The 23826-nt window shown below is 38.7% G+C and overlaps 1 protein-coding gene across 17 annotated transcripts in view; it reads right to left on the minus strand.

Annotated features, from left to right (window-relative positions):
• NAP1L1 (nucleosome assembly protein 1 like 1) overlaps positions 1-17932 on the minus strand; it is a 33911-nt gene extending 15979 nt beyond the window's left edge. For 3 of the 17 annotated variants that reach the window (XM_043561498.1, XM_043561497.1, XM_043561496.1), the window contains exons 1-4: positions 17846-17932; positions 6873-6909; positions 2280-2365; positions 694-796 (exon numbers count right to left, since the gene is read on the minus strand). In XM_043561498.1, coding sequence (XP_043417433.1) covers positions 694-796; positions 2280-2365; positions 6873-6889 — 206 coding nt within the window. In that variant the 5' untranslated portion in view covers positions 6890-6909; positions 17846-17932. Of the gene's footprint in view, positions 1-693; positions 797-2279; positions 2366-6872; positions 6910-17115; positions 17248-17845 lie in introns of those variants that run through there. The other 14 variants (XM_043561505.1, XM_043561501.1, XM_043561507.1 and 11 more) reach the window with 10 other exon arrangements.
• Positions 17933-23826: the final 5894 nt, after the last annotated feature.

The following is a 23826-nucleotide window of genomic DNA, read 5'->3' on the forward strand; positions in this document are numbered from 1 at the left end:
ACCTTCAATGCACTGGCTCTAGAAAGCAAGCTAGAAGTATTTAAAGTTTGCATACCTCATATAACAATCCCTATGAGGTAAGTACATAACCCAAAATAATTCTTACACAGTTCTTTAGGAGGGCATGCACAAAGATGACCATTACAATGGAATTTGTGTTGATGGAGCTTGGAGGCAATCTAGATATCCATCAAAGAATAAGCGTATAATAGAACATGGTGGACACAAATCACCGCAAGTGACAACATTTAGAAGCTAGAAACTACTGACTAGAGATTACATGCAGAAAGCAATGGGGATGGATCCTAAAACCATAAAGCCAAGTATAAAAAAACAATTATAAGCAAAATAAGATATATGTGCTATTGTTAATGATTTATAGGACCAGTGAAATAAATAAGAAATCATTATTTCCTGTAATCCTGTGCACTTCTAGCAAACCTCCAAACAAATCTCAGAAATGGTTAAGATCAGTGTATTTCCTGTGGAGAAGAGTCAAACTTTGAAAAGACCAACTCTAAATTGGTGGTACTCGGCAAAATTTTAAACTCCCAATAATCCTACAATAGATACTAACAGACATTAGCTTTCCACTATTACTAATGTAAGTCCTAGATGGTCTTAAAAATAGGTACACTTGCAATGTTGATTATAGAAGGATAAATAAGGACTATGGAAAAGAAGAACTTGTACCTTTCAATGTATCCTGTTGGTGTTTCTACCAGACCATCAAGTCTTTCTTGAAGGGCTGCAAGAATCTGAGGATTTTGCATCATCTGAACAGTCAGCTGACGCGCTTTAAAAAAAAAAAAAAAAAAAAAAAAAAAAGGGCATCGAAAGAAGGATTTTATGAAAATGTATTATGCTATTTTAATAGGACAATCCAATCATGAAGTTTTCCTGACTAGCCCATAAATCATTGGTCTGAACAGAGATGGGCAGCAAGCGGAGGAAAATCCACTCTAGGAAAAGTTCAGATTCCTAATGATCTAATACATCACCATCTCTCAAAGCCATTGCTACAACTCCTGTGAATAATATCCTTTCTCTTCCTACTACATTGTGTTTCACACACCTTCCATTTTTGAGAAGCTCAAAGCTTCATCCGGATGCCTATCTATGACTGTAGATAATGCTTTGAAGCAGACAATACACACTATTAGAAAACTGCAAATACAGTTTAAATCCTGGGACAAAGACTGTGGAGCGAGTAACCTAAATGTTTTGCTTGATGCTTAATAGTATAGTGTGCTTGTGTATGTCTGAATAGAGAATGTTAACAGTTGAAACAATCAAGGTTGTAACTAAAGCCAAACAAAACATGATTCATTAATGGTGTCTAAAATCATACTTAAACCAAAAATACCAGATTTAGGTGAAACAAGTTATTTTGCTATATCCTCTCTTCTTCATAAACAGACATTACACAAAATTGATATTAGCCTTCCCAGTTGTGTTTTTAAAGGTCAATTCCTAATACTAATTTGATTATTGGATGATGTCCAGTTGTGATAACCAACATGCCTTTAGAAATGTCAATACGGGCCACTAAGGATACAGACCTATATATCTTTCGAGAAAATGTTGTAAGATGAAAGCTGAAACTAACGTGCAGAGGTCTTTTCACAATTAACCTCCATCTGGCTTAACAATGAAAAGTTGAGTCATCTGGTACTTCAATATTCTTGGCCCATACCCACAGGGCATAACCTGCAGGCATAACCTCCACTACCATTGCTACTCCTCTTCCTTCTAGAATTACTTGCTCAAGAAAACTGTGATTGATTTTTGTTTACATTTAATACTTATCTCTTTTTTGGTTGTTTGGTTGAAATGGGTTTAAAAGACTGACATACAACTATAGGTTTTCTACTATTAAATACTGAACATTTTCAAATCACTCTAAGCTAGTGTTGTTTTTTTTAGAAGTACCACCAAAAACAACCTGTAACATTTCTAAATTCAGACAAAACTCCTGGGCAGCTGTCTGACACAGTTAGGCCATGTCACTGCAGCAGCAAGAGGGTACACAGAGTGACTTCTGATGGGTCACTAACTGTATCTATACCTTCCCCTCCCTTACTACCATTCCATCTCAACCCCTCTCTTCCCCTCGTTTCTTCCCCACCCGAATATACACATACAAACTGTTATTGAACTAGAGGTATGGGCTATGTGGGTAAGGCAAACAAGGATCCAAAAGGGAACAGTATTTGTTAGTACCCTCTAGAAGACATGTGCCAGCAATCACTGGCTCCTGAAGTAATTTAAAATAATACCTTTGATTTTTGTTTCTTCACCAGTTTCTTCTTCTTCTACTTCTTCAACATCATCCAAATCTTGATCAAGTTCAGACTGTTCTTTGCTACAATATCATAGTATCACACCAAGGTTCAAATGTACCAATTACCAAAAAATAAATAAAAAATTATAGAAAAACTTCAATTTATTTTCTAGGTTAATATGCCTCTTTCAAAAATATGAAATAGGAAATTCAAAAGGTAATTCAGTTCTCTAACTTCATATGTAAACAAGCACAAACTGGAAGTACATAAAATTTCATTTAAAAGCACATGGTCAAATATAAAGTTTGTATTGCACACTTTTTTTTAAGATTTTACTTTTAAGTAATCTCTACACCCATCCTGGGGTTCGAACTCACAACCTGAGATCAAAAGTTGCATGCTCTACCAACTGGGCCAGCGAGGCATCCCTCTATTTCAAGCTTTAAAAATGTGGTTTAGTAGGTTTTGGTACAGGCAATGAGAGGTCAGGAAGTATGTGCTCTCTACCCAATATCCACTGATATCACTCTGAATAACAGCAGCCTGATTTTATAGGACACGGCAATACACCAAGCTTTAAAATCCTACATTTCTCAGCCTACCTCTTAGCTAGGTGGGTTATGTGGCTCTGTTTGGGCAATGAGTTAAAAAGTCGTATAGAACTTTAAGTAAGCCTCCTACATAGGATGGTAGACAGCTGGGAGGCCTCATCTTGCTGCCTCCCTAGAATAGGGATGTGATGACTAGAGTTCCAACAGCCATGTTGGACCATAAGGCATCCTAGAGAGAGAATAAAAGTCAACAGAATGAGGGAATTTAGAAGAATAAGGAACTGGATCCTTGACGGCTATGGAGCAATCACATCAGCCTGTACTCATGATCTTTGGACTTTCCTCCTTTTTCTTTACTTCACAGTAGAGATGGGCAAAAAGTTAAAGAGAAGACCCGAGTCTACTGCATGCTTGGAGCAAAGCCAGGAGGATGGCACCATTGAAAGAAAAGGAAAAAGTAGGAAGATAAAATTCTCCCCATTTCATCTTAAAAACCTAGTTTTTGAACATGCAATTTCAACAGGAATTAAAAAGGGAAATAAGGATATCTAAGTTAATGTATAGGTCTTCATATGATTCCTTGTGTGATTTTACATTTTAATATCTGGTTTAGAGATTTAGTTACTTTCATGTTTAGAAAGAGCATTTGGAAAATTAATTTTCATATAGAGACAAATATAGAAAAGGTCAACTGTGTTCTGCCAGCAAGATTTATGTTCCTGTAACTAAGGAAAAAATTCCAGCCTTCTCATCAAATATACAGATTATTCTGAAATTATACAGATTATTCTGAAATTATCTTTTATTATAAACTTAAACATACTCAGACTTAAGATCACTAAAGACCACAAAACTATTCCTCCAGTGTGATTTTATTAATTTACTGAACATCTACATTTTAAGGCTTTAAAACAGGGGTCCACAAACATGGGTCAAATACAGCCCATTATTTTTGTAAATAAAATGTTACCAGAACACAACCACATTAATTCGTTTACGCATGGTCTATGGCTGCTTTCACGCTACAACAGCAGAGTTGAGTAACTACAACTAGACCATATGGCCCAAGGGGCCTAAATATTTATAAATTAGGTCCTTTGCAGAGAAAGTTTGCTGACGCCTGCTTTAATTCTCCTTTCCTCCCATCCTCCTAGAGCTCACAAGCATCCAAAATTAAATAAGGGGATGGTGGGGTATCAAGCTGTCACAACCAATTTCTTTTTTTTTTTTAAGTTTAAAACAGAATGAGGGTTGCAAGGTTAAGATGGCAGACTGCACATACTCCTCTGATCTTAATCCTCCCCAAATCCCTACCTCAATTATGATAAAGGGGTTTTAAAACAAAACAAAAAAAACATTGAAGGACAAGGAGACAAGAGCAGCAACTTCACTGAGTAATGAAATCCTTAAGTTAGCAATAGGAAAAGCTGAAAACCAGCCCAAACACAGAATCTTAAAAAGGACACTTCTAGAACTAGAGCTGGGAGACTGACAGTGGAGAAAATAGGGAGAACTAAACAAAAACAGGTAAGTAGTTAAATCCCCAGATCCTCCCCTTCTATCTAGCAGAAGCATGGCAGTTTCTTCTCTGGAAAGGGTTAAACTGAGAGCTCAGCGTCCAAAACCACAGGTACAGCTAAGAGTATCTCAGATATAGGACTGTATCACTCTAGAATGCTGAATGTAGCAACCCTTCCCTAGCAACCTTTCCCTAATTTGGGTTCCACAACACTGAAAGCCAGATCTTTACCCAGACACTCTTCACTGGGGTATCTGACCAGCCCAGAAATAAAAAAAAAAACAAAAAAACAAAAAAACACATCATTCTGATAATGCAGATTCTTACAACAAACGCCTACCCTGATGATCTTACATTACAATCTAAATTAAAAGCCTCCCCCACTCCAAGAGTCAAATTTTCCAAACAACTTTTTTTTAAACCTCCCTCAGTTGCATGTTCTCCCCACCCCAATCTTAGCAGACAATCAAGTATTACCTCCTATTTGAGAAAGGCTCTAACATGGAGACAAAAACAAATAGGGGAAAGAAAAATTTAAGAGTAAACATACTATAAAGAGGAAAAACATCCAGAGAAAAGATATGACAATCCAGAAAAAAGATATTACAATCAATGAAATAGGAACAAGATGCTATAAAAACAGGAACAGAGAGCAGAGACACTCCTGAAAACTAAAATAACAGAAATTTAGACACTCAATTCAAGAGTTGAAAGATAAAGTTTCTTCAGCTTTGCCCAGAAAGAAGAGCAAAGAGATAAAGATGGAAAATAAGACAAAAGATAATTAGAAGAAGCAGTTCAACAATACAACATAATAGAAGCTCCAGAAAGAGAAAACAGAAACAAGACAATCAACAAAGTAAGTCGAGAATATTCCCCAGAACTGAAAGCCATCAAGTTGCCAGACTGAAAGGGTCCACCAGTGAATGCCTAACACGAGAAATTAAAAAAATAGATATATCAATGTGAAAATTTCAGAACTCTGAAGCCAGCGTAGCTTCCAGAAATAAATATATATGTATATATTTAAGACAAAAAGTGTCACATTACAATGATCAAGAATTGACTTTGAACTTCAACACAGCAATACTGGAAGCAAAGTAACAATGGAGCAATGCCTTCAAATTTCTGAAGAAACAGGATTCTCGAATCAGAATTCTATACTCAAACTATCAAAGGTAAGGATAAAATAGTTATTTTCAGTCATGTCAGATCTCAAAATAATTTACTTCCTTTGTACTTGTCCAAGAAAGTACTAAAGAACCAAAAGAAAACAACATGGGATACAGCAAACAGCAAACCTGAGAGAAGGAACCAAAGGAAAGGAACAAAACCCCAGGAAGATAATAAAATAGATCCACAATGACAACTGTATAACCAAGGTTAAGCAATTCAAATTGGAGCAGGGCAATACAGGAGGGCAATCACTTTGAAAGCCATTATCACTAAAATACCTGCTGCCATTCTTTTTATGTATGGAAGGACTGGCCAGATTCTTAAATGTACTTGAATCTGATGCCCTTGTGCTAAATTTTCTGCCTTCCTACCTCCATGATCTGCTGCCTGCGCCTTGTGGATATATCGTCATAGCATATGTCCTCCATCCAGAAGTGTACAGTTTTAATCCATTGCTAAGTTATGGGAAACGATAAGCAACAAATAGTGCAGTTCACCCATTCTCCCTTACCATATTTCTTCAAGATACCCATCCACACTAGAACCCTGCCAGAAGCCAACTTCATTAAACCTGTTTCTAGAGTGCACGGCCTTGCCCAATGAAGTCTTGAGGAAACTTGAAGCCAGAGTATGACCCAGATAATCTTTTTGCTTTTTGTCTTCCTACCTTGGAAATTTCAACTAGTAGTAGTAATATTGCTTTTCTCTTGCAGCTAAGTTTGTGACTGCTTTTCAGATTTCCAAAATTAAACACTGATTAAGAATGTGTAGGTGTTAAAAATTAAACTGCTTAAGAATGCATAGGTGTTAAAAATCTAAAGAAAAACAAAGAAATGAATTAGACAAAAGCCAAGACAGTATTTACATGTCTGGAAAGGTGGGAGGATGCAATTGAGAAGATGGATACTGGGTTTCTTCTAATAGTAATGTTGTACTTTTAAAAACTTGAATGTAAATATCCTATTATTCTTAAACTCTATGCATACATTTTATAAACTTTTTATCTTGTATGTAGGATACATTACACTGTAAAGTAAAATCTCTGGGAAATACATGCATGGTAAAAATGAATTTTGTAAGTATTTCTGATTCATTATTGTGCTCAGCACTTTCGTAAGAATAAACACTAGCAAATGGTTTACCGTATTTATGACAATGATTATATATACTCTATTTTGTCTTAGATATGCCATACCCCACTTTTATAATAGCAGATATTACCATACATTTGCATAATGTTATTAATACTGCTGTTAACCATACCACAGTACAAAGTGAAGCCTATCTCTGGAAAAGGAGAAAAAAAAAACAACAACAAAAAACCAATTATCTGGCACTTACTTGTCAATGTCTGCCATGTTGTAAGAACTCCAAGTATCTATGGAGAGAAAGGTCAATGTTAACAACAATACCAACAACAAAATATATATATATACATACATATGCCAAAATCTGCCACCTATTGTACTCATTATGCCCTCCTGGAGATCTCTTTTAAAAGTTTAATAATTCTTGTACCAAATGTCAGCCCTTTAAACAACTTAATGGCAGTTATAAAGTCCTGAGTCCCAACCTATATCAAGTAAACCTTCCCCATCCCTTCGAATGCACCTCATGTCTTATCACTGATAACCACCATACCCCCAAGGCTATCCTGGATATACTGGCATATTGTCAACAAACTCTTGGTTACCTAATGTCAACACTGTTAGAACTAATCAGGGCATATCCTAAATTCTTTCTTACTATAGATAAGTACTGTATTAACTTAGAGAATATGGGTTTTAGAAAAATAAAACTTAAGGTAAAATGTATTATATTCAGGCAGAAAAATGGCTGAATGCCAGAGGTAATGCACAAATTACAAAAAAATAATCTAAACCAAGCTTAGGATCCCACATTAAAATCAAGTTTTTAATCTTTTAAAAATCAAACCACAGACTTTAACTCTCAAAATGCTACAAGACGTGATTCCTCATATCAGCATGTTTTATATGCTTATTACTTACAGAGTTAAGAAGAGTTATTGATTTTAGCAGTCAAGTGTTAATATCTGGAGTAATATTACTGATCTAATATTCATAGTTTAAACAAATTATGAAGAAAATATTTCTTCCTCATAATGTATCCTACTCTATTTTTTGTTTTAAATAATTTCTACTAGCATTAATGTATTTCTCTAGTGATGCTGGGTAATTAGCCAACATTAACAAAATACTTAGCAAACAATAATGAAGAAATACTAATTCAAAAAGAAAAATATAGAATATTAGTCAAAGAAATACAAGTGGGATTCTAGTTTGTCTATCAAATCAGCAAGGAATTTCTTTTAATGCAGGGAAAATGGTGGTGAATATATGCATTTTTTTTTATGTTTATTTTTGAGAGAGCAAACGAGCAAGCGAGCGAGAGAGACACCAGGCTCAAACTCATGAACTACAAGTTCATGACCTGAACTGGAGGCTTAACCAACTGAGCCACTCAGGAGCCCCGTGAATATGCATTCTTAAATGTGGCTAGTGTTACCATGAACTATTTTCTTTCTGGAGAGTAATTTGGCCATAGGAATATAAAAAAACCTTAAAATATTCATCTCCAGCCTTAATTTGAGACCCTAACATGAAAAAAAAAACTTATGAACCTAAGGGCCTGTGCTTTTCATGCTGGCCTAGAAGGTTCTTCCACCTTCCAACTTCGGTTAACACATCTTTTGGCTCTTTATGCTTCAGAGAGACTTCTCCAACCTGTATATTCTGGCTAAATAATTTCTTGGTTGTACAGACTCCTATAAAGCTCTATTTCTTTCCATCATAAAATGCCTTGGAGCACCTGGGTGGCATCCAACTTTGGCTCAGGTTATGATCTCACGGTTTGTGAGTTCGAGCCCCGTGTCTGTGCTGACAGCTCAGAGCCTGGAGCCTGCTTCAGATTCTATGTCTCCCTTCTCTCTGCCCCTCCCATGCTCATGCTCTGTCTCCCTCAGTTTCTCAATAATAAACATTAAAAAATAATTTTTTTTAAATAAGATGTCTCAAGTTTGTAATTACAGATTAGTGTTATTATTTGGCTAACGTCTATCCCTCCCAACTAACCAGTGCACAAGATTCGCATTTAAGGGATTATATGTGCTTTTGCCAATCACTGCATCCTTCAAGACAGCAAGCACATACAGCTTACAGGCACAGCAGCTGCAATCACTTACCTCATCAAAAATAAACTTAGTATTAGCATGGAATGTGCATACAATGAAACGCTCTGCAGCCAAACTGAAGCAGATATGAGCTGATATGGAAAGAGCATAGGGTGTATGGCAAAATCCAACCTGGACAGGAATATGTATGTGTGTGTGTGTGTGTGTGTGTGTGTGTGTGTGTCCGCACATGTATTTATATGAATATGCATACTCTTGCACATAGTTTATGAATAAAACATTTCTGTAAAGATCTACCAGAAACCTAAGAGTAGTTACCTATTAAGACCAGGAGAAAATAAGAACTTATGTTTCATTCTCCATTACTTGCTTTTCCCATATACAAATACATTTTGCTAAAATTTTTGAACTTGCTGGGTTGAATATATAGCCTAATAAATCCAGCAATTATCAAGAATATGAAACTCCTCAAAACTTCTAAATTCAAATTTGTGTAACATTTTAACATGTACTCAGAAGAATGGCTACACTGCTTTGTGGAGTTACATTTAGAATTGTAACTCTTAAAATGAAATTCTTTTGATTCTTTATTAAAGATGATTCAAGACAGAACAGGATGGCATTTACTTCTTCGGAGAGGCCTTCTCCAATCTGCCCACTCTAGCTAAATTAGATTTCTTGGTTGTACACATTCTTGTTTTTTAAAGCAGGCCTAATTTTGTACTCAGACCATTTGGGTTGACACCAGCTTCGTGAAAATCTAGCTCAGGCAAACAACTTCTGGTCTTATTTACCATCTCCAAAAAAATAGGAAAAAAAAAATTGTTCCTTCACTGAACTGCTCTTATCAAGATGCAAATTCATAAATGACTTGTGTTTGGTATCCACTAAACACTCAATAAACACAAGCTACTTTTGAATTCTGTCCAGTTTTAATTATCTTAGCACAGGGTCAGTATTCTGCAAAATTAACTGCGGAGATGATTGTTAAAATGTACAGACTGACCAGTGAATGCACCGTGGTAATGTAAGATGTTAACATTAAGGAAAACTGGGTAAGGGGCATATAGGAACTCTTGGGAGTATCTCTACAACTTTTTTGTAAATCTAAAATTACAAATAAGTTCATTTAAAAGAAAAAAGATTGATTCCCATGCCCAGATTCTGAACCAACAGGTCTGAGACCGTGGACCCAAAAATCTGCATTATAAACAAGAAACCCAGCTTCTGAGGCAGGTGGTTCTCAGATAATCAGATCACATTGAAGAACACAGGTTTCAGTCAATACCTACATTAGTTTTTTCACTGCACTCAATATTAAATAATCAATGAGAATTTTATTTATCAGACATAAAATTGCTCTCTAAAAGATCTGAAGAATTTCCATTTCTAGTAGTGACAAGCTATATTTTGCAGACCAACTCTACCAATAAAAAATAATTGAAAGTACAGAATAAGTATCTATTGAAATCTTAAAATCAAGGAAAATTCCAATAAGACAGCAAGGAATTACTAACCCCAAACTAAAAGCAAAATGATAATCAGAAAAAGACCCTGAGAACAAATGCCAATCTCAAATTTGAATTTCAGTTTTAACTACTGACAGGTGAAATCAAAAGCCCTAGACCTATTCAAGATGGCAAGAAACCTTTATAGTAACCCTCCATATCAAGCAGATGCCCAAAAGTGCTGCATTATCAGGAATAATAAACCAGTTCTCTTGGACAAAAGCCCAGATTCACTTTATCAGTTTGGTCCCAAAACCTCAAGCCCTGAGCTTAAAGCAGTCTCTGCCTGATAGTGTTCCTAAGCACCCACATATCCAAATGTTAAGTGAAAGGCACCTTCATCCTAGACCTCAAATAATTCATAAAAGTTTTCAAGAGCAGTAAGGGCAAGAGAAAAGAATACAACACAAATCTGTCCTTATAAAGACCTAAATGTTGTCAAAAGGACTGTAAACAAACTTATAACTATCATAGACAAATAACTAGGCTCAGTATCTGCAAAGAACGGCCATCTATTAAACATGATATGGCAAATTTGGCAAAGAACTAAATAGAACTTCTAGAAATAGAAATAATGGAAATCAAGCTAAACGGACAGGTTTATCATCACTTATCATCAGAGAAATACAAATCAAAACCACAATGAGATACCACCTCACACCTGTCGGAATGGCTAAAATTAACAACTCAGGAAATAATTGCTGATGATGAGGAAAGGGAAACCCTCTTGCACTGTTAGTGGGAATGCAAACTGGCACAGCCACTTTGGAAACCAGTATGGAGGATCCTCAAAAAGTTAAAAAATAGAACTACCCTACGACCTAGCAACTGCACTACTAAGTATTTACCCAAAGGATAAATACTGATTTGAAGGGGTACATGCACCCCAGTGTTTACAGCAGCACTATCAACAGCCAAATTATGGAAAGAGCCCACATGTCCATCGACTGATAAATGGATAAAGAAGGTGTGTGTACACACACACACACACACACACACACACACACACACACACAAAATGGAATATTACTCAGCCATCAAAAAGAACGAAATCTTGCAATTTGCAATGTGGATGGAGCTAGAGTGTACTATGCTAAGGAAAATAAATCAGTCAGAGAAAAATACTATTTGATTTCATTCATATGTGGAATTTAAGAAATAAGAAGTATAAACATAGGGGAAGGGAAGGAAAAATAAACAAGATAAAAACGGAGAGGGAGGGAAACCATAAGAGACTCTTAACTATAGAGAACAAACTGAGGATTGCTGGAGGGAGAGTGAACTAAATGGGTGATGGACATTAAGGAGGGTACTTGTGAGGAGCACTGTGTGTTACATATAACTGATGAATCACTAAATTCTTCCCCTGAATACTACTACACTACACTATATGTTAACTTGAATTTAAATAAAATCTTGGGGAAAAAAATGGGGGGGAGGGGGAACAGGTTTATCAGTAGACAAAACCAAGCTAGAAAGATAATTGAGGGAAGCAAGCTTAGAAGAAATCTTCCAAAATATGGCAGACACTAAAGGATACAAAATACTGATGTTACATGATATTTGAGAATACAATAAAGTCTAACAAATATTTAATACAAGCTCTAGGAGTAGAGAAGAGAATGCAGAAAATATTTGAAAAAACTAATAGGCAAGAATTTTCCAGAACTGATCAAAGACAGCCCTACAAGTCCCAATCAGGATACATAAAAAAGAAACTCACACTTAGATATGTGAAAAAGCAAGACATTAAAGACAAAGGAGTCTTTTAGTCACCACAAAAGCACAAAGAGAAAACATTCAGATTAATTTTAAACCCACAAAAAGACAGCTGTCTTCTCTTCAATAGACACCAAAAGACAACAGAATCCTCAATTTGCTGAAAACAGCCAAGGATCTTAGAATATTATACCCAACTAAAACATCCTCTAAGAATGAAAGTGAAACAGATACTTTCTGGAAAAAACACCTCTAGCATTTTCACTAAGAACACTCTGTTAAGTATATTCTTCAGGCAGAAGGCAAGTGATCCCAAACAGATGTAATTTGCAAGAAGAAATAAGGAGTAAAAAGGATGATTGCATTTATCTAAATAAACATTTTCAAATACCATCACTGCCTAGTGTGTTAAAAATGAAAACCATCACAACACTAAGTTGGGGTGGGGGTAATAGATTAAAGTATTCTTATGTCCCTCAGCAGGCATGCTATAATTTCCGGGATGACTTACAAAAAATTAGAAACCAAACATGCAATTTCCAAAGTAGAAGAAAAATAATTTAAATTTATAAGTGTATTTTTATACCAACCTAAAAGAAAAAAAAAGATAGTCTGGACAAACGGAAAGCACATAAAAAATATTTAAACCTAAACATCATAATAATGTTCAATGTAAATCAACTAAAACTCCCATTAAAAATTGTCAGGGAGGATTTAAGAAAATCCAACTACATCCCATTTATAAGAAACACATCTATAACATAGGATATAGAGTTGCCAAGTAAAATATAATCCTAACCAAAAGGAAGCCGGTATCACTGCATTAACATCAAGAAAAATAAACTTCAAGGAATAGCATTACTAGAAATGAAAACGTCACTCTAACAAAAGATTGAATGAATTCACTACCCAATATATGTAGCATTTGGAAGATCTCAATTGAAAGACATAGCTCATGATATCGTGACTGAAGGCAAATCTTAACCTGAGAACTTGTACACAAAGAAAATCTTCCACTGAACAAAGAGGGAAAACAAGTGAGTGAATTAGACCACTGATTATTTTGTGGTCTTGTAGTAGCTAGACGTCCAGAGACGTGTTATCAAATAACTTCTCACCATTCCAGAAAACTGGATTCTGAATTAAGTCCTCTTTACTTTCAGTAAGAGAGCTAACCTTTATGAAGCCTACTCTGTAAGGGATTATTACAGGCTCCCCTTTACCTGCAGGTAGAATACTAAGCAACTTGCTCAGCAACAAATGTGACTCCCGAAACCCGTGCCCAGTCCACTATTCCAAAAACCAAAGTGCCTGCTCTATCAAAGCCTACATTACATAGATTATACAGTAATATACTAGTTGTTGTTCCTTTACAGAAAATGACTACTTCATGTGGAAACAGCCAATCACTAAAGATTACAAATGTCTGAAAGCAAGAGTTGAAGGGAACTGGTAATATCCCAAAGATAAGATTTCCCTTTACCTGAGACCTCACATCTCCCTCCAAATACACTTTAAACAAATCTATATTTAAGACACTGTTGTCCTATTAATACTATTTTTAGTGGTCCAGAGGCTCAATAACTTTATTTGACTCCAACACAATCTTATAGTTTGAGTACCATATTCTTTAGGCTCAGTTTTTCAATTCTGGGAGGTCAACAGCTGACTTAGAACGGACTTGTCTTTGAGACCCAAGCAAAAAGGACTTCTATTTGAGAACACCGCATACCTTCTGTCCAAGGGAGCTCATTATCTAGAGTATCATCTGATCCAACAGCAGAGAAACATACCTGGGCTGGACTAAAAACTTGCTAAAAATTCACCCAGCATTAATAAAACCAATTTATTTACATGGTTGGGGGAAATACACACACACACACAGCAGACAAAAAGCTTAGGAGCCATCACTTTACTATATGAAAACAAACTTCATGTTGGATGACTCCATGACCTATAAATACTGTAGCTTTTCTACTGGAGCAGAGTGGAACTTCAGCAAGTGTGCTTTATGAATTCCAAGCTGATATATAGCTAACAGTTTAAATCAAGGGAACCCACTTTAAAAACCAATACAGGGGCGCCTGGGTGGTGCAGTCGGTTAAGCGTCCGACTTCAGCCAGGTCACGATCTCGCGGTCCGTGAGTTCGAGCCCCGCGTCAGGCTCTGGGCTGATGGCTCAGAGCCTGGAGCCTGTTTCTGATTCTGTGTCTCCCTCTCTCTCTGCCCCTCCCCCGTTCATGCTCTGTCTCTCTCTGTCCCAAAAATAAATAAATGTTGAAAAAAAAAATTAAAAAAAAAAAATAATACAAAAGCCTCATAAGTCATCACTGCTCGGTTATGTAACCTTGGATAAGATCTTTGACTGCTCTGTACTTCAGTTTCCACATTAAAATGTTGATACTACCTACCTCTAGGATCATTAAATTAGTTAATAATACACAGAGTAATTTGTGCTGTTACATTATTTATCCCTGTTGTGTTCTTCTGTACCCTCTTTACCTTAGAAAATTAAACGTAATAGGTAATTAAATGTAATTAATAAGCTCTTCAAAATTACAGCCCCCTTCCCCAATAAAAGTCAAAATGTACAAAATTTCTGAACAAGTAAAAATGTATCAAGTGTGTAGCAGTAAAAGTGCAGTGTTGGTAACCAAAAGTACAGGGACCACTTTCTATGGCAAGTGCAATAATGTGATCTAGTGGTTTCATATCAATGTACTAAATAACTTACAAGGATGGGCAAAAGCAACAACATTCACCTTCTAACCCCTACTCTGCCCAACAAGGAGAACTTCTTACTCAGATGAAATTAGTATGAAATGGTGCTTAATATTACTATTAAACAGGTCTTCCATAAAAAGAATGTTATAAATACCATCCCCCACTTTTTCTTTGTAGCCTTCATCACAATTCAACATTGTATATCTATGATTCTTTTTCTCATGTGTTAAGATATTATGTCCACATAGGGGCGCCTGGGTGGCGCAGTCGGTTAAGCGTCCGACTTCAGCCAGGTCACGATCTCGCGGTCCTTGAGTTCGAGCCCCGCGTCAGGCTCTGGGCTGATGGCTCGGAGCCTGGAGCCTGTTTCCGATTCTGTGTCTCCCTCTCTCTCTGCCCCTCCCCCGTTCATGCTCTGTCTCTCTCTGTCCCAAAAATAAATAAACGTTGAAAAAAAAAAAAAAAGATATTATGTCCACATAGATGCTAAAATATTTACTCTAGGAATCAAATAAAAACAATTACAGCTTTGATCAGACTTGAGAATCTGAATAGACTGATCATCACTTTTCAAAACTGATCAGGATTCATCCTAATCTTATTTTCATTAACCTTTCAAATTTATAACCAAAAAATGAGCAAAGTCTTAGTTCATTTTGACTTCTTCATACCTTAAAGTCAAATAGATTTTGCCTCTTTTAGCCCCTTTTCCTACAAAAGATCTGTTTTTTACATTTTTTTAATGTTTATTTTTGGGGGGGGGTGGAGACAGCGTGCGAGCAGGGGAGGCGCAGAGAGATGGAGACACAGAATCCGAAGCAGGCTCCAGGCTCTGAGCTGTCAGTACAGAGCCCGACGCAGGGTTTGAACTCATGAACCACGAGATCATGAGACCTGAGCCAAAGTAAGACAATTAACCGACTGAGCCACCCAGGTGCCCCCCAAAGGGCTGTTTTTAATGTAATCTGGGGAGTTGAGAATCCAATCAGTTACCTGGACACAATAATGAGCAATAGCATTTTGGATTAAGTTAATTCTGGACAAGTGTTGGGTTTGAGTTGTTTTTTTTTAATCTCTAGAGAACAAGAACAGTCATGTGCCACATTTAGCATTAGCTTAATATTGTCAATAAGTCCAATATCAAAAATAAGTATTTTGCGGGAGGGTGGGTGATGGGTATTGAGGAGGGCACCTTTTGGGATGAGCACTGGGTGTTGTATGGAAACCAATTTGACAATAAATTTCATATATTAAAAAAAAATAAGTATTTTGCAACAGATAAAATTACATATTTTTCAAACTGATACGAATTTAAAATTACATTTATCAAATTAACACAATGTTGACCTGATATGTAATCCATAAAGTCAAGCTTTCATAACAAATGTTTAGTTCCATCTATCCTCCAAAGGACCAGTCGTACTAGAAGTAAATTGCCCATTTTAATTTTGACCATTAATTTGAACTCTTAATTTTAAAAAAATTGTTATTTTATGAATTTGAACAACTTCAAACAAGCATGAGACTTAGTCCCAGATGGTAACTGGAAAGCTTATTTACCTCCCAATAGTTTGAAACAAGTTACTCTATAGGTAAGGTTACCCCCCTTATCCAAAGGTACAATGTTACTACTTCCTAAGTAAAATAAGTACAAGAGTGTTAATGTAACCTGACAAGAGAACAGGACTTAAATATTAATCTTAAAAGGTATTTTGATGCTAGTTTCAAAAAACAGCAAATTTTGTTTTGTAGCTCTTCTGAAACCAGGCAAAGTGTTACGAGCTTTTAAAGTGCAGTCATTACAGAACTAGTTACTAATCATTTATCAGGCAGTGATGATCTAAACTAGGGGCTTCTTGAGCCGGATTCATTCTTTATGTACTCTGAAAGCCTAGACCTCCCAGACAGACCGCATTCCCCGCCTCCTTTCACTGCCTCCATTTATGGGAAGTAGAGGCATAGACAAGACAGCAAGCTACTAACTTGGCCCATTTAAGTTTACATTAATGCCTCCTTTCCACCCCATACTTCCTCCACCTCCCCATACACCTTAAAAACAACACAGCTAGATAAGTAACCTATTTTGGGAACTTCAATAAAGGAACTAATTTGTAAGAATGCAAAAGAAGTCCTAACAGAATTAAGAAGAGTGCAGGCCAAATCGTTTATTTCCATCTTAGAACCGTTTACAGGATTAGATTAATTAGGATAAATTTTCCCCTAATATGAAACCGTGGTCAAGACACCCGTCCAAATTCTAAGTGTACTGGAGATACACACACACACACACACACACACACACACACACAATCTTTGATGATAACAGCTACCATGAACCCAATACAGGCGTTAATTCTTTAAGATCCTAGCAGTGGAGGCCCTCCTCCATCATCCATCACCTACCACACCAATAAAAAGATAAAGACCAAAGATCAGCAGGTAGAAGTTTGAAAGCCAAGGGCTGCCGGACTTATTTACTCACTATTAGTTCCCCCATCCCACCACCTCCCGACAGCTCTCCGGAAAGTAAGGACAAGCCGCCCGGGGGTCTCCAATCGAGCCCAGGCGGCGGCCACGTGTCGAGGGAAGCCGCCCGGGGTTTCCCCTCCCAGCACGGTCGCCGCCTCCAGTGGGCGGAGAGCCCAGCAGCCTCGCAGCCTCCCCGCCCCCTCCGGGCCTCGTCCCTTCACATCCCCTCCCTCCCATCGGAATTCGCAGCCTCCGCCGTTCTTTCCATCCCCCAGCGGCCTCCCTCCGGGGATTATTTTTGAGGAAGCGGGGGAGTCGAGGAGGCGGTGGGCTCAGCGCTCGAACCCGGCCGGCACGCCGGCCGTCGCCCGGCCCCCAGCGGCACGGCCGCCGCTCAGAGCGCCTGAGCGAGACCGCGGCCTCGCTCCCGTCCGCGCGGAGAAGCCGGTGGGGCTCAGGGGGCCGCGGCGCAGCCCAGCGCGGCCCTCGGGCTTCCCAGGCCGCACCGACCCCCGCGCCTCCCCGGCCGCCCCCGAGCGTAGCGCCGGCCGCTCCGGAGGCCCTGGCGGGCTACGGGCTACCAAACTCTGCGGACCGCTCGGGCTCCGGCCTCACGGGACGACCCGGGAGGCCCCAGAGGCCAGCGGCCCCCCCCGCTGTCGGCTCCGCGTCCCTCCCCTCCGCGCAGGCCGCCGGACCGCTTCTGCGCCCCCCCCTTTCCCTTTCAGGCCCCCATCCGTTACCGGTGGTTAGCACGGGGAGCCAGGCGGCCGGAGCTGCGCAGGCAGTGACTCAGGGCGGCGGCGGGAGGAGCAGGAGGCGGCGCCGCGAGCAGATGGCGCTAAAAAAGACCCGAGAGCCCGCCGCTCGCGCTCATATACAATTAGCGTCAGCACGTAGGGCCCGCTCCGCCGCCCCCCCAGGCCTCGCCGTCTCTTAGCAACGCGGGCGGGAGGCGGGCCCAGGGCGGGTTGCCTAGCAACAGAGCTGTCCTTCTTCCCCGACGACCTCCGCACCCTCGGCGGCTCGCTTGGGGTCCCCGGCTGCCCGCCTCCGCCCCCTGCCGCGCGCCGCGCCATCTCTTTTCTCCCCGCCGCGCGGGCAAAGAACCCGCAACGCCTTCGGCTGCTGGGAAGGGCCGTGACCCGCACGCCAGCCCCTGGCGCACCTCGCTTTCCTCGGCCGGTTGCAGGGCCAGCTGCCGCCCGCCCGCCCCTGGCCCGGCCTGATTCTCGCACCTCCCGGGTCCCCGGCAACCATTTTCTCTCCCCGCTCTCTTTTTCTTTTTCTTCCCCCCCCCCCCCCCCAAGAACAAGAGTTCTTTCCTCCTGACCACCTTGGCGGCGTCTTCTGCCCGTTTTGCTTCTCCTAAGTCGGGGTCTCAGTGGCTTCCGAGGCTGCCTCCTCATCCCTACCCCTCCATCCTTTTCCCTAACGTGCGGCGCGTTAGGTAGCTCGTTCTTGTGACGGATGAAAATGGATTGTTCGTTTACTGTCCGTGTCCGTATGCCTTGTAATGAGGACACTGTTGTTTCATCTTGCTGAAAAAAGTAAATTTGATGTAAATCCTCAGGCCTGTGAAACATCATGGCTGTTTTTCAACTGGTGCTGGATTGACTAACGTTAACTCTTAAACCAGTGGTTCTCAAAAGTGTGCTCCCCAGACCCTTTCGAGGGGGGAAGTCAAAAGTATTTCCATAATAATGCGAAAACGTTATTTTCCTTTTGCGTTCTCATTCTCTCATAAGTGTCCAGTGGAGTTTTCCAGAAAGTACATGACATGTGACATGGAAACATTGAAAAAGGAAGCAGATAATAAAATCCAGTCACCTGCAGTTAAATCAGACATTAAGGAGGTTTGCAAAAAACCGAAAACAATGCCCCTCCATTTTTTTTGTTTTGTAACGTAGTTACTTTATATATAAAATGTTCTTTCATGTTAATATTTAACTGGTTTATTGTTTTTAGATGAAATAATGAATACTTTTAAAGTTTCTTAATTTCTGATATGATAAATATCTGTATCTAGGATGCACAGAATAGTTATTTGGGGTCCCCAGGTTTTAGCCTATAAAGGGGTCATGAGATCAAAAAGTTTGGGAACCTCTAAATGCTTCATTCCTTTACATTTCAAACTGCCTGGAGTCATCTATTGTAACCTTTACGTTTAGCAACTGTGTCTATTCCATTTTAGAGGGTACAGTTTTTCTTCTTGGCATCCCCAGCCTCATTAAAATTACTTGCCTTTCTCACTCTGTGCTACACATGCCTCGGTTTACCCTTTCATTTTGGTTCTTCGTATGCGATCCTTTTGGTTTTTTCTCGATCTTCTTTCTTCATAAAGATCCTATTCAACAATGATGTAAGGTTAACAAGTATTATAATAATATCAGTAATGACTCCTCATGAAGAATCCACAATACATAAACTAGGTAGACCAGGGCCCAATATGTACATATACTTGGCTCTAATTTCAACGGAAGCCTCAAGAGCATTGCATTCCAATCGAAGCTATGCACGATGCAAGGTAATTAGCTTATTGAAAATGAACTAGATAACTTTCACCTCCGTTCCTTAAATCTTTGTGGTGGTAGAATTTCTGAGAGCAAATTGAGAAGTTAGCTGGTTTTCCATCCTGCTCCAGGAAGCCCCACCAATTTCTGTCACTGGTCTAAGGCTCCTAATTTCTGATGCTTCACTTCTCACCCCGCTTTATATTCTTTCCCCTTTTCTCCAGCCACCTCCTCCAGCTCTTCCTCCAGCTTTTTCCTTCCCTTCTTCCAGTGTATCTTAGCCTAAGAAATGAAACACTATTATATTGCTAATAATGCATGCCTTTTAACATGATCTTTTGAACCATAGTTTGTAAATCTAAAACTCTACCATTTAAGTCAAGTGAAGGTCAATCATTTATACATTCATTTAACAAATATGTTAGAAACAACTTGAGGGGCGCCTGGGTGGTGCAGTCGGTTAAGCGTCCGACTTCAGCCAGGTCACGATCTCGCGGTCTGTGAGTTCGAGCCCCGCGTCGGGCTCTGGGCTGATGGCTCAGAGCCTGGAGCCTGTTTCCGATTCTGTGTCTCCCTCTCTCTCTGCCCCTCCCCCATTCATGCTCTGTCTCTCTCTGTCCCCAAAATAAATAAACGTTGAAAAAAAAAATTAAAAAAAAAAAAAAAGAAACAACTTGAGACTGGAAATACAGCATTGCAGAAGAAAGACAAGGTTCTTGGTTTTACTGAACTTATGTTCGAGTGAGGTAGGGCAAGTAACAGACAAGAAATGAAATAATTTTAGATATAAGTAAGTAAAAGAGCTATGAAGAAAATAAAATGAGACAAAGGGGTAGAAGGTGACTGACTTATAGATACCGTTGAACTTTTCACGTTGACTCCTCTCAGACTCCCAAAACACGTAATGCAGTTACCTCATCTAATTTAATTACAATAAATGGTGGCCCTGGTCACTGATCTTGAACCATGCTTAATCTTTCATTTAAAGTTCCTTGTTATGGGGTGCCCGGGTGGCTCAGTTGGTTGAGCATCTGACTTTGGACTGGGTCATGGTCTTGCAGTCTGTGAGTTCGAGCCCCACTTCGGGCTCTGTGCTGACAGCTCAGAACCTGGAGCTTGCTTCAGGTTGTGTGCTCCGTCTCTCTCTGCCCCTCCCCCACTCATGCTCTGTCTCTGTCAAAAATAAACATTTAAAAAAATAATAAAGTTCCTTTTTACTTTATCCCCCATTATTCTCATTTGGTAGATTTTTACATCATTGTAGCCCAGTGGTTTAGAAGAAGTGCGGCTTTGGAGTCAAATAGCCCAATTTTCATCTCGATTTTGTTGTGAAAGTTTAAACAACATGTAAGTTGCTTAACATGATATTTGACAGAGTTAACACCCAATAAAAGTTAACCATCATAAACTTCTTACTGAGCTTTTGTTTTGTTTTTATTTTATTTAAAGGTTGAGAGAACTCCCCTGAAGCTTCCTCTAATAATATCTGACACTATTTCTGTGAAATATTTTATCAAAAGCTATCTTGTCACAAATCTTAAAACATGTTTTCCTGAACTGAAATAATCCACACGAATTACCACAAAAGTACTATACTCCACATTTTAAAATACTGGATACAGACACTATAGAAATCAACCTGAAAAACTGATGACAGAGATAATTTCTTAAATGTGCTTATGTCTGTATTTCAACCCCTAAATAATGGAAAAGTGCACAGGCTTGAAGGACAGGCATAGGTTCAACCCAACATTCTGTGACCTTGCAAAAGTATTTACACTCTCTGACCCCTAGGCTTCTCCATCTGTAAAATGCATTAATAATTCTATTTTTTAAGTTTATTTATTTTTGAGAGAGAGAGAGAGAGAGAGAGAGAGAGAGAGAGAACAAGCAGAGGAAGGGCAGAGACAGAGGCAGAGAATCCCAAATAGGCTCTGCACCTCCCTGCATCCAGGGCCCAATGCAGGGCTAGAACTCACAAACTGTGAGATCATGACCTGAGCTGAAATCAATAGTCAGATGCTTAACCGACTAAGCCATCCAGACACCCTATAAAGTGCAATAATAATTCTAATAAAATCAGGGGTATCTGGGTGGCTCAGTCAGTTAAGCGTCTAACGTTGGCTCAGGTCATGATCTCACCGTCCATGATTTCAAGCCCCACATCAGGCTCTGTGCTGCTAGCTCAGAGCCTGGAGCCTGCTTCAGATTCTGTGTGTCTCTCTCTTTCTGCACCTCCCCTGCTCATGCTTTGTCTTTCTCTCTCTCTCTCTCTCAAAAATAAATATTTAAAAATAATAATAATAATTCTAACAAAATCAGCCTCTTCATTAGCATGAGATAGAGAAATATATGTAAGTCCCCAGAGCAACAACTTGTACTTTAACTCAATGAACATTTATTGTCACCAATTAATCAGTATGTAAAGTGTCTAATGGCACCAATAATAATTAGCATTTAAAAACTGCACAAGATATATATAAATAACTTATTTTAGTTTTGACTCTGGGTCGTTTTTCTTTTTCATTTTTCCCCCCAAATTATTCTGTAAATGCAACATAAAATCGATCAAAATTCCAGTGGAGAATTTTGGACAAGTTGTCTTAAATTTTTCTATCTCCTTCCAAAAAAAGATGAATAAATTTTCATTTGAAAATATATTTTGCTATCATTTCTAATTGAAGATTATATAAAAATGACTGTAAATTCACATGCAATTGTACAAAATAACACAGAAAGATTTATGTAAATGTCATCCCGTTTACCACAATGGTAACAATAATTCACAATCTTACTCAGATTTCCCCAGTTTCACCTGGATCCACTTGTGTGTGTTTCTGCCCTTAGCTCTATACAATGTTACAGTGCGTAAGTATGTGTATCTATTATCACAGGCAAGATACAGAATAGCTCAGTCACCACAAACATGGATCTCTTATGTTGCCCTTTGATGATAGTTTTTTTCCTAATTTACGTGACAAATATGGTTCTACCTTCCCAGATTTTACTTTTTTCCCCCACCTGCTTCACAAATAGACAAATTAGGCAGAAAATAGGCCATTCCTTTGTGTGGGTCTTCAATAGTTTTTACCTTAACTATTTGCACTAGCTTTGCAATTGGGCTCCCTAATACTGATCTCTCATTCTTCTCTGATTCACATTGCCGAAGTTATGGTTCCAAATACAAGTCCAATCTAATCTACTTTGTCATAAACCCTGCAATGGCTCTTTGATGTCTACATGACAAAATAATGCCAACAAAGCCCATCTTAATCTGAATCCATCCTATTTTTCTAGCCATACCTCCCACTACCCACTGTCATGAACTCCATACATGATGACTTTGAACTACTCACAAGACCCTCAACATGCCAAGTGTTTTTATACCTTCTGCTCTTCTCTTCGACTTTTCTTTCAAAATCAAGCCCAAGTGTTTCTCTTGGGGAACCTTCCCTCACTCACCAAGGCAGATCTGGTTGCACATTCTTGTTTGTTTTCAGACAGCTTTTTTGTATGTATGTTCCCATGTTACCTTCTTCCCCAACACACACTATACTAGATAATTAGTTTCTATAGGGCAGTGTCCTTGTTTGTGTATAATGACTAGGACCAAGGCCTTCAGTAAGTATTTGTTTGATAGAATGAAGTGAAAGAAAGGAAAGAAGCAAAGAAGAAAGCACGTGAAGGAGGGAGAAAGGAAAGAAAAAAGTCATTGAAATCAAACTGGAAATCATAATACTTTATTAAGTGATCTTTGTTTGAAGAAAATTGTATCAATTCTACATTTATGAGAAGGTCCATGTAAGAAAATTTGAATCTAGTCTATGCAAGAAGATTTTTGGATATGGTTTAGGTGTTGTGCGGATATTTGTTGAGATACTATTTTTCCTCATCTATAAAACAATTTGTTAGTAAAAATAGGAAATATTGAAATTTTTGAGATCATAATGAATAAAGAAAATAAATTATATGGTATTGTTTGGAGATAATGGTGGTGTCCATTATTGGGAGACTAGTGAAATGTGGTGGAGGAATATCATAGAGTATTAGGCAGCAAAATGTCAAATGTAATACGGCAACAGGGATAGATCTGTGAAATGCAGTACTTGCAGAATAAAACTACAATTAGGTACTATTACACACCTCTTAGAATTGCTCAAATTAAAACAAATGGTACAAAATGCCAGTAAAGATGTGGAATAATAAAAACT

This window comes from Prionailurus bengalensis, chromosome B4, assembly GCF_016509475.1.
Source record: "Prionailurus bengalensis isolate Pbe53 chromosome B4, Fcat_Pben_1.1_paternal_pri, whole genome shotgun sequence".
In the NCBI taxonomy this organism is placed as follows: domain Eukaryota; kingdom Metazoa; phylum Chordata; class Mammalia; order Carnivora; family Felidae; genus Prionailurus; species Prionailurus bengalensis.